This window comes from Botryllus schlosseri, chromosome 12 (assembly GCF_051294905.1).
Source record: "Botryllus schlosseri isolate E-star chromosome 12, Bs_hap1, whole genome shotgun sequence".
Classification (NCBI taxonomy): Eukaryota; Metazoa; Chordata; class Ascidiacea; order Stolidobranchia; family Styelidae; genus Botryllus; species Botryllus schlosseri.
The window spans coordinates 1,579,994-1,594,547 of record NC_137247.1 but is presented as its reverse complement, the minus strand read 5'-3'; the positions used below and the strand labels follow the sequence as shown (position 1 = coordinate 1,594,547).

The 14,554-nt window shown below is 39.7% G+C and overlaps 2 protein-coding genes across 2 annotated transcripts in view; one reads left to right on the top strand and one right to left on the bottom strand.

The window, feature by feature from the left end:
* The window catches only part of LOC145452907 (macrophage mannose receptor 1-like), a 448,907-nt gene that overhangs the window by 282,513 nt on the left and 151,840 nt on the right, over positions 1-14,554 (bottom strand). The window lies entirely within an intron of this gene.
* The window catches only part of LOC145452898 (receptor-type tyrosine-protein phosphatase epsilon-like), a 56,073-nt gene that overhangs the window by 17,888 nt on the left and 23,631 nt on the right, over positions 1-14,554 (top strand). The window contains exons 8-14 of the mRNA XM_080331027.1: positions 16-155; positions 3,823-3,919; positions 4,011-4,075; positions 4,586-4,720; positions 8,454-8,585; positions 8,911-9,068; positions 10,333-10,468. Of these exons, the coding sequence (XP_080187153.1) occupies positions 16-155; positions 3,823-3,919; positions 4,011-4,075; positions 4,586-4,720; positions 8,454-8,585; positions 8,911-9,068; positions 10,333-10,468 (863 nt within the window). The remainder of the gene's footprint in view (positions 1-15; positions 156-3,822; positions 3,920-4,010; positions 4,076-4,585; positions 4,721-8,453; positions 8,586-8,910; positions 9,069-10,332; positions 10,469-14,554) is intronic.

Genomic DNA, 14,554 nt, shown 5'->3' with positions numbered 1-14,554 from the left:
ATTCTATGATTTTAGACGAAATAATATATGAAAATCAAAATGTTTTAATTCCCACCGGCACACGATCGAGCACGGACATCCCGATCAGCGAATTGGAGACGAAGTACAATTTAATGCAGTGCGACCATGGAGAGTTGTTCAGAAAACAATTTGAGGTATGATTAAACTATGACTGATTGATATTAATCCAGAAAATCCATAAATACCCATCGTTGATTGATGCAATGATTACTGCGTAAACATATCCCTTCGGCTTGTAAAATTTATAACTTATCTTAGCACTTTGGTTCATTTCGAACATTTGTATTGAGGATAATATATGGATTCAGGACTAGGCTCTCTTCGAGATACATTTATTGAAAATGGAAGTGTTTCATTAAACAGCAGTCGATTAATAATTCAAATGTCCGAAACTAACAGGAAACTTCTGAAGAAATTGCTGATGATGTATCTTTCGTGTGACCCAAATAGGTGTATGGCCCGAATCATTACTTCAAAATAAAGCAGCGAGATGAATATGCATCAAAGTGTCGCCAGGATTACAAGTCCGTTAGAAATCTACTTAGCTGTTAATATGCTCATATTATATGAGCCTATAATGCGAAAGAATACATGGATATGACGAGAAAATAATTGCTTGGTAATCGCCAATCAATCATCTTTGGCGAAAACTGGTATCTCTAATCAAATGAGATGTATCGAAGGCACAAAATAATATATCTGACCATGGGTCGAAATTTTGCATAGGTAAGCAAATGCTTGAAACATCACAACGTGCCGCCAACTATTAAAAGGTTCTCCGTATGTTCACCAATGGTCGAAATTTATTTCATTTATCTGTTCCTTATGTACTCTCAAATTATTGCTATTCGTTAACGCAGACCATGCCGGCAAATATATTTCTCATTTGAAAATTCTGCAATAACTTGCACTGTTACTGTTTCTTTTGGCATTATATCTTTCTCGTATTTTTAAATTCAGAAGGAAAAAAATGACTAAGAATAGCGTGATGATTGTTAGCGATACCGATTGTTGTCGAAAAAGGTTTCGAATGTTACTAATATATCTGACGCCAACGCTTGATGAGATCAGCAGTAATAAAATCCGACTACAATATTTTTAAAATATGCCTAAATGTCCGGAATTTTGAAGGCTTGGAGCAGACTCAAATGTTTTTCGTAAATCAACATAAACAATATAGTTTTCATGCAGATTTAGATCATTCAAAATTCTCCGTCGGGTCGCGCGCGAGTTAATACAACGTATAATGATATTAGTATCGGTACCAGGCACCACCCTCGACTACAAATGCCATCAATGTCAATATAAATAACCATCATTACAGTGAAATAAGTTTGATTGTAATCCCAATTATAAGCCAACCGTGTATTCCTAGAGTTGGTTAAGGCCAATTGGATGCTTCAGTCATAGACAGTGGTTCCAAATCTTGGGGTCGTTTGCCTTGATCTGGGGATCGCGATGATGTTGGACGTAATCAGCTACCTAGGCCGTGAGTAAGCTTGGGAAAGCTTAATTTTTTTTTAGTAATCGGCTTATCAAGTTTTGAGTTTTGCCATGGAACGTTTCAATTTGGAAATGAGGTCGCGACCATAAATGGTTGGAAATTACCGAATGTGCAACCTGCCGGTGCATTTTATACCAGCCTAATATATAGAAGAATCAATATCATTGACAGAATTCATACATGAAATTTAACGACCAAATACATATACTAAGTGCCCAACAAGCTACATCGACCCATGGACCCGTGGACCCATGAGCCCAAGATCAGTGCTGATTTGGCGGAAGGGGACATGAAAAATGTCTTTAGGCCCCGATTAAATCAAATGACCAGATATAGCCGCACTGACCAAACAGCATAGCAGTGCTGTCGAACACAGTCCTCACAGGCCAGACACAGGCCACCAGACGATTTCATCCGGCCCGTGAATAAATCTATTGCAGACCCTAGCATTGCTAACAAGTAGCAATCACCAGAGATCACATTACAGATGGCCCAATTCATGACCTATGTTTCCCCCACATTCCTGTGTATTATACAGTCGATGGGCAATGCTTTGCTAATGCGACGTCATATTGACAGACAATGTGCTACACCTCATTTCAAAATCCACTAGTGGGCGCTAAAAATTGTCCTGAATTTGCTTTACAAAAATGTGGTAACCCTATGACCAATGTTCCCTCTAATTTTTCAAGAGTCTGCGCAAACACGCCAACTCACTGCGCAGGTCCTCGGACAACAGTGCGCAACCACCCTCCAATAGGGTGATAAAATTAACTACTGGGGGGCTTCGCCCCCCAGACCCCCCTACGGCTCTAGGCTTCTTCCGGTACTTATCATGTACATTGGGTGCACATTTAGTAGTGACGTCCCTAAACGCGCGAAGCGCGAAAAAATTTATATAATTCATGATTGCATCGGCCAATATGATCGGGAATTGCATATATATTGCTATCAATTTTTATCCTCTCCCTGCTCACATAATCAGATTTACCGGTAGAGCTTATCCAGTGAGGTGTGTTGGAATAGATAGGCCCTCTAAATAATAATAAAACATCTTCGGGCGTACCCGTTGAAATAATGACTTCGTTACATGATGCTATTTCGTGACCCCCTATCTGCTATGTCAAAAGATATTGAAATCGCCAAAACGTACTAAAGTAAAAGACGTACACGATTTCAAATTGGTATTTCTTAACTGGAAAATCATGTTCCCTCGATATGGCATTTGTCTTGTTGTGGGACTCGGATCGCCAGGACAGGAACATTCGGCGCCAGCCATTTAAGCGCCCATGGACATGGACAATTACACATATATTTGTAGATATCGAAGTTTTCTGTCAGCACCGGGGCAGTCTTTTTCGCCCAAGGTTTTCTCGCTGCTGATCGTTCTGGCGCACTTCTTGGATTCGCATGTAACGTAGCCTTTAACGTCCTATGTCTTGGCGCGTCATGGTGCGGTAATGGCCGACGCCCAACTGCCCATTTCTATAAATCATGCCTAATTTTTGTTGAGAAAGGGTTCCCAATAATCAGATATCTTACACAATGAAACGCGCGTAGCGCGAAAAAAATCCTGAAAAATTTCAAAAAATACACCATGATTTATGTTAATTCTCAAAATAATTTTCGACCCCCTTCGAGCTCGGCCCCTCCAATTGGGGGGTTTGGGGTGCGAAAGTTACGGTCCTGAGTAAATCTTACGCAATGTTCATGCCACGCGAAGAAGACTATCATTCGTTAGTTTCTCGCAGATTAACTTCGAGCTAGCCCATTATTGTTATTTATAAATTTGTTAAACCATGTTATTTCGCAATTCCCAGAAAATAATGCGCTATTTAAATGATATCAGTATCGCTCACGTGTACGAGGCCATACAAAAAAAATATCTTCCGTGAGGCGCAGGTGATTGTGAACTCTAATTTCTTCACGGAGCGCAATAGTTACCTTTGCGGGGCGCACTTGTACCTCGGTTTCAGTCTTCAGTGATAACACTATTTGGCCCTGGCAATGTTCCATCTTATTTTTCACGAATCTGCGCGCCTACGTGGTCCATTGGACAACAGTGCGCAACAACTATAAAAAAAACATCACTTCTGATTTTTTGTGCGCAGCGTAGATTTTCTGTGCGCAGAGACCCTTTCAGCACTGCGCATTTGCGCACGTGCGCAGCTTAGAGGGAACATTGCCTATGACCTATAATCGTGTCTTTGTTTACATACCGGCTAAGGTCAGCAATCAGAAACTAAACAACATATGAAGCGATTCATGTTTGCATGTATGTTTATTTCTGCTTATAGGAATTGAAGATCCAAGCCGAAGGTCTCATCCTATCAACAAATTTCGCTACGGACCCGGCTTTTAAAGCCAAGAACAGATTTAAAAATATTATTCCGTGTAAGTTAAGCATAAAACAAATCTACGTTTTACGCTTTAACGTTGTCGCTTGGGCTAAGTGCGTTTGTGTTATCTTGCTATCCCGTTTCAGATGATACGTCAAGAGTTCCTATCGCTCACAATGAAGACGGATATATCAACGCGTGCTTTATCGATGTGAGAAATTCTCTGCAGCTGCATCAGTATACTTAGACCGCAATTGACCTACACTTTTACTGTTTTGCAGCAATAATTTATCATCTTTCAGCCGTAAAATACCATTACCATCCCCATATACCGTCTATATAGTACGAAGAGCGCTAACAAATGATAACGTAATTGGTCAACTGGAAAATTTCCAGCTTTTTCAAATTAGATAAGAATTAGAATTATAGCTACACAGTTTTTTTACCTAAATTATATCATAATTAGAAATGCAGGATTCGCAGAAATCGGAAATTTAATAAATTGCGTATTGAAAAGAAATAAAACTAAAAGAAGTTCAGCTTATATATAATAGAGTTTGTTCTATTAAGCATGAGATTTCAAATGTCTGCACATAAAGTTTGTCTCGTTTCGCACTATAAATCCATTAGCATTTTCAGGAATACAAGATAATAGAGCATAGAAACATTTCACAAATTATCTTAAAATTGCATTGCACGCATTTTGCCCAAATCACTACAGGGTTACCAGCAACCACGCAGATTCATCGCGACACAAGGCCCTTTAAAGAAAACTGTTAATGACTTCTGGTTGATGGTGGCGGAACAAGAAAGCGTGGTAATCCTGATGCTCGCAAAATGTGTGGAAGCAGGCAAGGTACGGCAATTCCTATATACGGCCTCATTAAAAAATGCTTCTGGGACCGGACAGTGTTCCTGCCACTCTACTTTATGAAATTAAAACTTGAGATCATATATAATTATAAGCTCTAAAACAAGGCAGATATATGAGAAGAGTACGAGGTATGTATATTGCAGTTTGACCTCCAATAAACGCTATTGTTTCCGTGTGTGAATAGAGTCCGAGCTCATGATTTTCAGACATGAATATTTCATGTAATACAGTGATTCCCAAAGTGGGCGCTAGCGCCCCTCTGGGGGTGTGCGCGAGCGTGAAGGGGGCGCTGGCGATGAAATACGCAATTGGGGGGCGCTGGCTATAAAATCGGGAGGCAGGGGCCGCTGGGAGCAAATGAGGGCAGTGTAGACTTAAAAGACAACTGCTCCCTAGTGTTGAAACGGTTGATGAATAAAGCAGTTAAACATGTAGTACAAATGAAAAATCGATTCACTTAGGGTCATTTAGGGTCGTCCGTCTCTATTTCATCAGCTGTAACGGAAAAGTCCATTGTTACTGGACAATGTTGATCCTGCCCATCAATGGACGAATTTAGCAGTTGGCAGAATCCCTATAAAGCGTTGTTTATTTTGCGCTGTGAGAACTATGAAGTATTTGAGCAAATATTGCTTACTGGAAGGCGTGATGGAATTTTGAGAGAAACTGCCTTGTATGATCTTAATCTCTGCATTCAAATGATCGTGGATCATCTACAGTGGTGCAACCGAGGTTTTTGACACGAGGTTCCGGTTGCGAGAAGCGATATCCCATCTAGGCCTGCTTGACGGGCATATTTTCCAACATTTATGAGTAGAATATGGGTTACGGTTAGGGTTAGGGCAGTGGTTCTCAACCTTTTTGACCTCGCGGCACACTTTCAAAATGAAAAATGGTCCGCGGCACACTAGAACAGTGGTTCTGAACTCTTTTGGCTTACGGCACAGGCAAACTACCAGGATGCATATAGCAGCAACCATAGTCTTACAGAGGTATGGTCACTGACGATGTACTTCTACCTTTTTGGAGCACTCAAGTAGGCTTTTCTCTGCTTGATTTTTCTTTTATCTCTGCGGACATCTCACAAATATACGTCTAAGAATGGTATCATTTGACATGGGGATCGTTTTCAATTCTTCCCAAACATTTCTTTACAATTTTATGGCTGGCCGGAAGAAAAACATTCTCCGTTTCAGTGTTAGGTTTTGAATTATCAGCTATTACCACATAACTGGCCTGCTGATATCTCGTTTAAACTTCGGGCTGAGCTTAATTTCATGAGATTGGCTGGACAATAAAGTCTGCCCACTACCGCATTGTTGATATAATTAACCATCGCATCGAAGAGTCCAATCCCAATTGCCACTAACAAACGCAGAGGCGTAGAGGTGTATTTTGCATGGATGCCAAACGCATTTCCGCGCAGATCGTGTAATAGCACCTGTGAAGATAGTATACCTCAATAGTGTTACTGACAAACCGCGATAATAAACCTCAGCGGCAGGGAAATTTGTAACTGATATAATTTGATCAACTTTACTTCTCTCTCTAATTTGCCGCCTGCAACATATAACGCTTCGCCCTGTGCCTGCATTTTACCTGCAGTGCTGGCACGCTACCTAACAATCGAAATGTGAATGGCTGGCTATGTTGGCAATTCTAATTTGTAAACGTGAACATCACTTCCAAATGAGTTCATTTCTCGATGGTGAGAATGCCTTCCTGGGTATTGGAGGTTTATGTAGGCTCCTACTGTAAAAACAGTGTGCCGTGGTATAAGTTGGCATCTTTCGGGAATCAAAATAAGTAATATCGGTATGATGTAAAATGATCATCGATGACGAAGAGATGGCAAGAATACGACTACAAATATATCTATAAACAGAAGAAGGTCATCAACCTGCGTCATGTCCCTGTTCTGCCTCCAGTTTTGATGGGGGTGACAAATGAAAGGTGAACACTTCGGCCACACCTAAATATCACGGATCAATTGCCAGAGATTAGTTAACACCGCCCTACATGCTACTATGGGTGGGCAAATTAGCGTATCACACCCATTGACGATGGAGGCTCCAGTTGGATTCATGGCAGTGCAGTAGCAAGTTAAAAAGCGTCGCAGATTTATTAGATTCTCCGCTCCCCTACACGTTGCTGTGCTCAGAGCGTCTTTACAATAAAAAGCCCAGAGAAAGAATCAATCCATGGATGTCAGATTGAACTACTAGATTGAGATATCGTAACTACGGTCGCCTCGACAGTCTAATATCTTTTCACTGCATCGGATTGTGCATCGCGTGTCTTGATCGGGTAAATTCAATAGAAAAACCAACAATGCCACACTCAAAATTTGGATTTTTGTTATACTTCGACATAGTTTACCACATTTGCTCGCGGCACACCTGAGCAGGCCAATTGGCACACTAGTGTGCCGCGGCACACCGGTTGAGAACCACTGGGTTAGGGTATGAAATATGATAAAGACGAAATAGGAACTGTCGGGATTCAGTGATAAGCCCGTGATTTAACCGAAATTTTGCGAGACGTAAACTGTTCCAATTATTCTCAAGCTTGCATGAGCTACCAGACCAGCTCGAATACCCTATTTTGACGGAGAAGCACAAATCAACCATCTTGGAAAACTTTACAAGGATATGGTGATTTAATTTCAGGATGTATTCCAGTTAGAAATTCCTTACCAAACTATCAATATATTCTGTAAAGTTTCCAGATATGAAATGATTAAAGAGCTGATTACATCGTAGTGTTGGTAGAAAAATTATGAGTTCCAACTGAAGTTCAATATCTCGAATCAATCGTCCTGGATACACAATTTAATCAAATAGATACTCTCACTGGAGTTGGTTGACTTTTTGGCGTTGCCATTCCCCGCTCATATATGATGTCTTCGGTGCCGTGAAAAGGTTTTTGACTCACAGCAAAAATCGACCTGACAGTAAGGGACGTGGAAACTGGAGATTTCAGAATGAGATTGCGGTTATCATAATACAAACCCAATATTACGAAGATGATGATGAAGATAATAATATTATTAATACACAAGCATTATCCGTCTTTTTATTAGCTGTAATGAATGCAAAAGAACTTTCGTTTGATTTAGGAGTTGTGAGAGGGGTTGGGGGGGCGTTTGCACTTCACTCGTTATCCAGGGGTGTGATCGCTCAAATAAGTTTGGGTGACACTGAACGGAAGAAATTTGAATATTATACTAAGAATAATAAATTGGTTATTAGCGGACTTAGCCAGTAACTGAGTAATTTCTTCTAATCACACATCTCGTATAACTTTCGTTCATTTAAGCGCATGACCCACGTTTACCTCAACACATCTTAAGGTCAAACTTCCAAAAACTTATGATAATCCCATCCATAAGGTATTTACTTTCACACTGTCCTCAGTCGTAACTATATATCTGTAGATTTTGAATTATTTGCGTCGTCGACCATTAACTACATTGTCTGCGCCTTGTCACAATAATCTTTCCACACTTTCCACTCCCCCCGTCTACATCATACCATCAAAATGGTAGAGTTCTAAGTTGTCATTAAGCAGAAAGTAACGCATGAATCTCAGATCTCCCTTGCAGTCCGTCATCAATGATTAATTGTAACCTTTACCCCATTTTCTTAGTGTAGTGGCATTGATCCAGTTACTAGAATAAAATGATGATATTTAGGATAAGCTACAATCATTTCAGGCTAAATGTGCAAAGTACTGGCCGGAAATCGGAAAGTCGGACGAATTCGGCAAGGTCAGCGTTTCGCACGTGAACGAAGTGAAATATTGCGGATTCGTGTGCCGTACGCTTATGGTGAAATTCAATTTCGGAGTAAGTGATTTCTCTGCTCTACGCGCTGTAAACAAAAATCGTGTATTTCGTCGATTCCTCCCTATCCTTGCGTCTAAATCAGCTTTCAGGTACCAAAATATGCTTTCACATTGTTCCGTTGGGTGAAAATGTGTAAAATACAGCAACTCCTATGGTGTGATATCCAAGGGGTGTAGTGAGCTCCGTTAACGTGTAGCACCCTAAGAAATCCATTTAAGTGGTAGAGGTTAACAGAATCTACTACACCTCTGGGACATATCTCTATACGAATCCGCGTGGTATTCTATACTGGGTGATGTCATTTATCCATGAAAGTAAATTTCAGAACGGCGACATCGAGAGAATGGTGACGCAGTATCACTTCTTGAAATGGCCCGATCACGGTTTCCCGATCACCACATCCTACATTATGCGAATGTATCAGCAAGTTATCAAAACACACGACAAGAACGGACCTAAGTCACCTATCATTGTACATTGCAGGTAGCTATTTAGATTTGACTTAATTCAAATAAAGTCTGGTGGGTGAACAGTATATTTTCAAATTTTACTGTCAACCCCATGAAATTGTTAAGTTCCTTAAAAGAACTATGCATAACAATTTCTGCTCACATTCAACCAGTAGACCCGAAGCGATTGCAGTTGAAGCTTGTGGATATGCAAAAATCGCATTGAAGGTGGTATATCTCACCTAATTATTGATAAACAGCTCTGATAACTTCTCTTCTACGGCTTGGAATTGCGTCACAATTATTTTGCATCGCTCTTGTACACAACTCAAAAACTTCATGGTGTTGACAGTAAAATTTGCAAAAATTATTATAAATCCAAAAATTTCAATTGACGCTGCGGCGGGTTCTAGTGGTTGGAATTAAGCCAAATTTGTTGTGCAACCCAAAAATTTGATGAGTAAAATCCCGGGATCCGGAAAGATGTTATTTTGGAACAGCCCTACTGTATATACATATTACACAGGAAACAGTGGAGAGAAAATTCACGTCTTGGGCAAATAGCATTCTAGATTCCAGGTTATCCCAATAACGCTTCAAAACTGCAAAGGTTTATGGATATTATTGACACTTGGTTCGACTTAGCGAAATAGTTTACAAAACTTTACCCAAAATGCCATACTTTCACTGTCCGTGTATAGTCACCGTTTTCTGCGCTTGAATTTTAAATCCTAAATAGCATACGCTTGGGTGGAATAGCACGCAAAGACCCAGCGTCGCGACTAATCACACCTAAATGGCACTGCCCCGCATTTAATAAAACAATAGTAAACGATTATTTAACGTCTACAATAACAAATAACTAATCAATTCATACAGATCACTGAATGGACATTGGGCATTGACCGCTAACACTGATCGAAGCCTGAAATATTTTTCAACTTCTAGCCTGAGCCCGTACTCACCATGGAAATACGTTACAACCAATGTTTCCTCTAATTTTTGTCAAGTCCGCGCACACTCACCAACTTACTGCGCAGACCCTTGAACAACAATGCGTAACGACTAAAAATGAACAACAATGCGTAACGACTAAAAATAGGTCATCACTCAGGATTTTTTGTGTGCAGATACCGTGTCAGCACTGCGCATTTGCGCACGTGTGCAGCTTCGAGGCAACATAGCTTACAACAGGTAAAAAACATCTTCCCGTATTGTCAGCTATGCATCTTACTATTCACAGCGTATTTGAGATCACAATGTGCGGAACAGGGCTTTAATTAGTTACTCTTTTCCAGTGCGGGTGCCGGCAGAACGGGAACTTTCATCGCATACGATAATCTGCTTAGCGAGTGCAAGCAGCGTGGAAGTGCGGACGTTTTTAAATGCATCGCTAAGCTCAGAACTCAGAGAGTAGAGATGGTCCAAAACTGCGTGAGTATTAAAAAATCAAATTGGTAATGCTGAGCATCAACAATAAACATTTTTCTTCTCTGTACTTCAACGTATGTATAACAAAATTGTACAGATTGCGTAAAACACACATTCTGTATACCTTCAGGTTAATTGTATTATACAGTATTTTTGCTACTAAGCTAGGGTTACCATGCGAACGGAATTTCCCGGACATGTCCGGAATTTCACTGGAAAAACTGCGTCCGGGAGGAAATTCCAAAATATGCCCAGATGTCCGGAATTTTGATGTCTTGAAGTAGGCTCAAGATTTTTTCCTGAAATCTACATTAACAATATTATTTTTAAGCAGATATACGCTACTTAAGATTTTTCTACGCGCTGCGCGTGATTGAGTGTATCGTTTCCTGTTCATCATGCAGGGGACCAACCCCTCGTAAAAACTTTAATCAATAACGAAGAAAAACAACCATCATATACTGACAAAGTATGATTGTAATCGCAATTATAAGATGAGTAGTAGTATAGATCGGTCGTGAGGTGGGTGGGGCTCTTATGGGCGGGGTGGCGAGCGGCTGGAAAACCGGGGGTGGCGAGCGGCTCTTATTTCTTATGGCGGGGGTGGCGAGCGGCTATTGCGTCTTATGGCGGGGGTGGCAAGCGGCTCTTATTTCTTATGGCGGGGGTCGCAAGCGGCTGGGAAACCCGGGGTGGCAAGCGGCTCTTTTGTCTTATGGTGGGGGTGGCAAGCGGCTATTGTGTCTTGTGGTCGCACGGTAACCCTTTTCAGTATAGTGATCGGTCGCATGCTAACGCTGTGGGTATAGACCGCGGCGGCATGGTGTTGAATATGTATCTGGTATGGTAAATAGTGACGTCATTGGTTCTTAGTTGATGTATATGTCGCAAATTATTATATATGACCGGTCCGAGTTGATCCTAAAGTTTACGGTGAGTGCGACAATGATATATCGTTATTCTTATGGGTGCGGCGATGATTCGTACTTTCGTTTATAGACTGCGGGCGACATGTCGTACTTTCACCAAAAAGGGTGTGAAATAGTTTGCTAAATCTAGGAATCACTTGCATGATAATATTTGGGTAATTAGATTACCACAGAGCCGGCGTAGACGGCGATTCGAATATCAGCAATAACCACGCTCACAAACTGACACTCCAAATAGGTGTGAAATAGTTTGCAATCCCTGCGATCGCTGACAAGATAATGTCTCGGACATAACCATCTTTCGCGACTTGGTGTTACATGCATGTCGATCGCTCACGCGGTGAAATTTGACTAAGCAGTTTGTCACAGAACTTGATTTCACTCGTAAGATTTAATAAGTAACGAATAACAGACCGCCAGTGTCGGTAACTTGAATAGCGAAAAATTGTCACTTATTTCTACTCTAACCCTAATCCTTTGTGAAGTGTACGCTTATTCAAAAAGGTGCGAAATAATTCTAAAATCCTACGATCGCGCACAAGATAACGCCTATAAGACATAACCATCCCTCGTGACTTGTGGTTACATACATCCCAATCGCTACAATGTAATATGTTGGTAGTTTGGTACAGAACTGGATTTCACGAGTCTGATATAATAAGAATATTACCTATTAAGTAATAAGCACCGAATAACAGAACCGGCGCATACGGTGACTTGAATATCCGCGATCGCTATATGTTTCACGTTGACTTTGGTTGCGTGATGCGAATCATGAGAATATTCAATCAATGTGTCAATTTGTCAACTTGAAATGAAACTCACTACACAGACCAAGTTAATTCGTATTTGAATGTATTGATCCGGTACAACTCTAACCCTTTGAGAAATCCATTTACCACGATCAGTTGATTCGAACGTAACTTGAATATTGCTGACTCCAACTTCAGTCGCATCGAATTATTCACACATTCCATTCCGCTGTTTCACACCTATAGAATCAATACCAAGTAACTAAACAAGAATCAAGAAATCGCAAGTATACACATACAATAATTGTATTTATTACTGAGAAATCAAACGCCTAACAAAAACACGCAACTTATCATTTGGCCAACTCTAGCATTACCAAAAAATCTAGGTATTGTTGATTGAAAACTCTTGAGTCCTTATTATCAAAAATGTTATAGCGTGGCGTCGGAATCCATTCGCGAGATGTTCTATAGGTAAATTGAGGTAATCCAAAATGAAATATCTCGACTTTGACATAGTCTAAATTGAAATAGATTGACAAACATGACTAACAACTTTCAACCCAGTCATATTTAGAGATTATACGCGCATTGATTCGAAACAAGTAATGAAACATTACAACTCTATTCGCGACCTGTCTTTACGTTTGTCAAAGAGAGTTTCAAAATTATTACCACTATGACATCTCAACATTTAACATCTTGCTATCAACAAAAGAGTAAAATACAAAAACCTTGTCAAGTCAATCCGTTTGTAACTCACCGAACCAAAGCAAAAAGTGTCCATACGAACAGTAGACAAGACTACGCAAGTAATCACTACAACCGACAAACATATCATGTTCGGTTTTAGGCATATACCACCAACTCGTCTTTTTTGTTCAACTGTAAAAGTCGTTACTATGCCGCAAGACAAAGAAATTACTATGCGGTATATTTTGTAAGACAAAAGTAATTACTTCTCGGTGTCGGCGACTTGAGGTTAGCATAATATATTTGAGTATACGACATTTGAAAGTATGACCATCGTAGTTTCTTACAATCGAACGCAGGTGTTATATCGAAAATTATCGTGATGTAAACATAAGGATTGTCACATTGATTTGACATATGAGATTTTGTAATAGTTGATCATTACTTTATTATTAAATTATTTGTGTTAATTAGACCCGGCATTGTGGTAAATGTTACGACAGCAACAAACTTTTCAGTACCAATGTTATTAACATATTAAGCTGTAAAACTATGTGTGTCTGAAATGTTCTTGATAGGAAAATTACTCCACCTTGGTAAAAATCACTCTGCGTATCGCGGATATCAGAAAATATTACCAGTAACCAAGACTAAAGATGAAACGACAATATCGGTATTATTACATTCAACAATCAGTACAATTATTAAAATCTATCGTTTGCGATAAACAATACTAAAGATGTAATAATTCCAGTATTCATACATTGAACATCCGATACAAAATGCTTTATTATCCCGATTCCCAACGGGTAATTGAAACGACTAAGTGTAGAATCAGTATATCGCAATATCGTTACTATTGAATCCAACGATTTATTGTCGGAATTTGCGACAGAGAATTGAAACATATACACTTTACAGAGTATGAAAATATCACTTTGAGTATCGAGTACCGTTCGAAGCTAGCGATCAATTCTTAATCATTTCTGTAACCCCCCATTGTGCGTGCTAAATGTAAAATATCGCGAGGTTATACACTCTAAGACTTTGATTATTGTAAAAGTAAATTGTGATATGTTTGTTAGATGCATCCAATTCAACTAGAAGTGTCTAGTGCCCAACACTCGTAATATCAAAAAGTACTTGCTACACTGTTATTTGCTAAACGTGTTTTGCATTGTTGTTCATTTCTAATATTGATTGAAATTGTTTTTGAACCCTCAAATAATAATTCCCGACATGAAACTAAGCCGCCGAAAGTCGTTACCATCACAAAGAAACAATTTGCATGACGTTTATTAAATGTGTCCTATAGTTAGAATTATTTGTAAAACACACACACAATCAGTGAAATTGAAAATCTTCCTAATGTCATTCGTCAAAGTAAATGTCATCACAATACTCAGTCACTAAAAGACCTTACTTGTACGGGATTGAAGCACCGATAATTAACTAGCTAAACCGAACTCCAAAGAAATTTTACTCACTCGACGGATATGAAACAGCATCGCTTAATCGGTCTATATCGTTTTTCTAAATGCAAATCATATCCACCCAGCAGAAAACAATTTTCACTCGCTTGGTAATGAAACCGAAGTCTCCATTTGATATTTTATTTTTGGTCAAATACTATGCAATGAACACATTTGAGTGGCTGATCTTTACATCATCAAGCTGTCATCTGTAAATCAAGATTACATCCAACTTGTAACTGT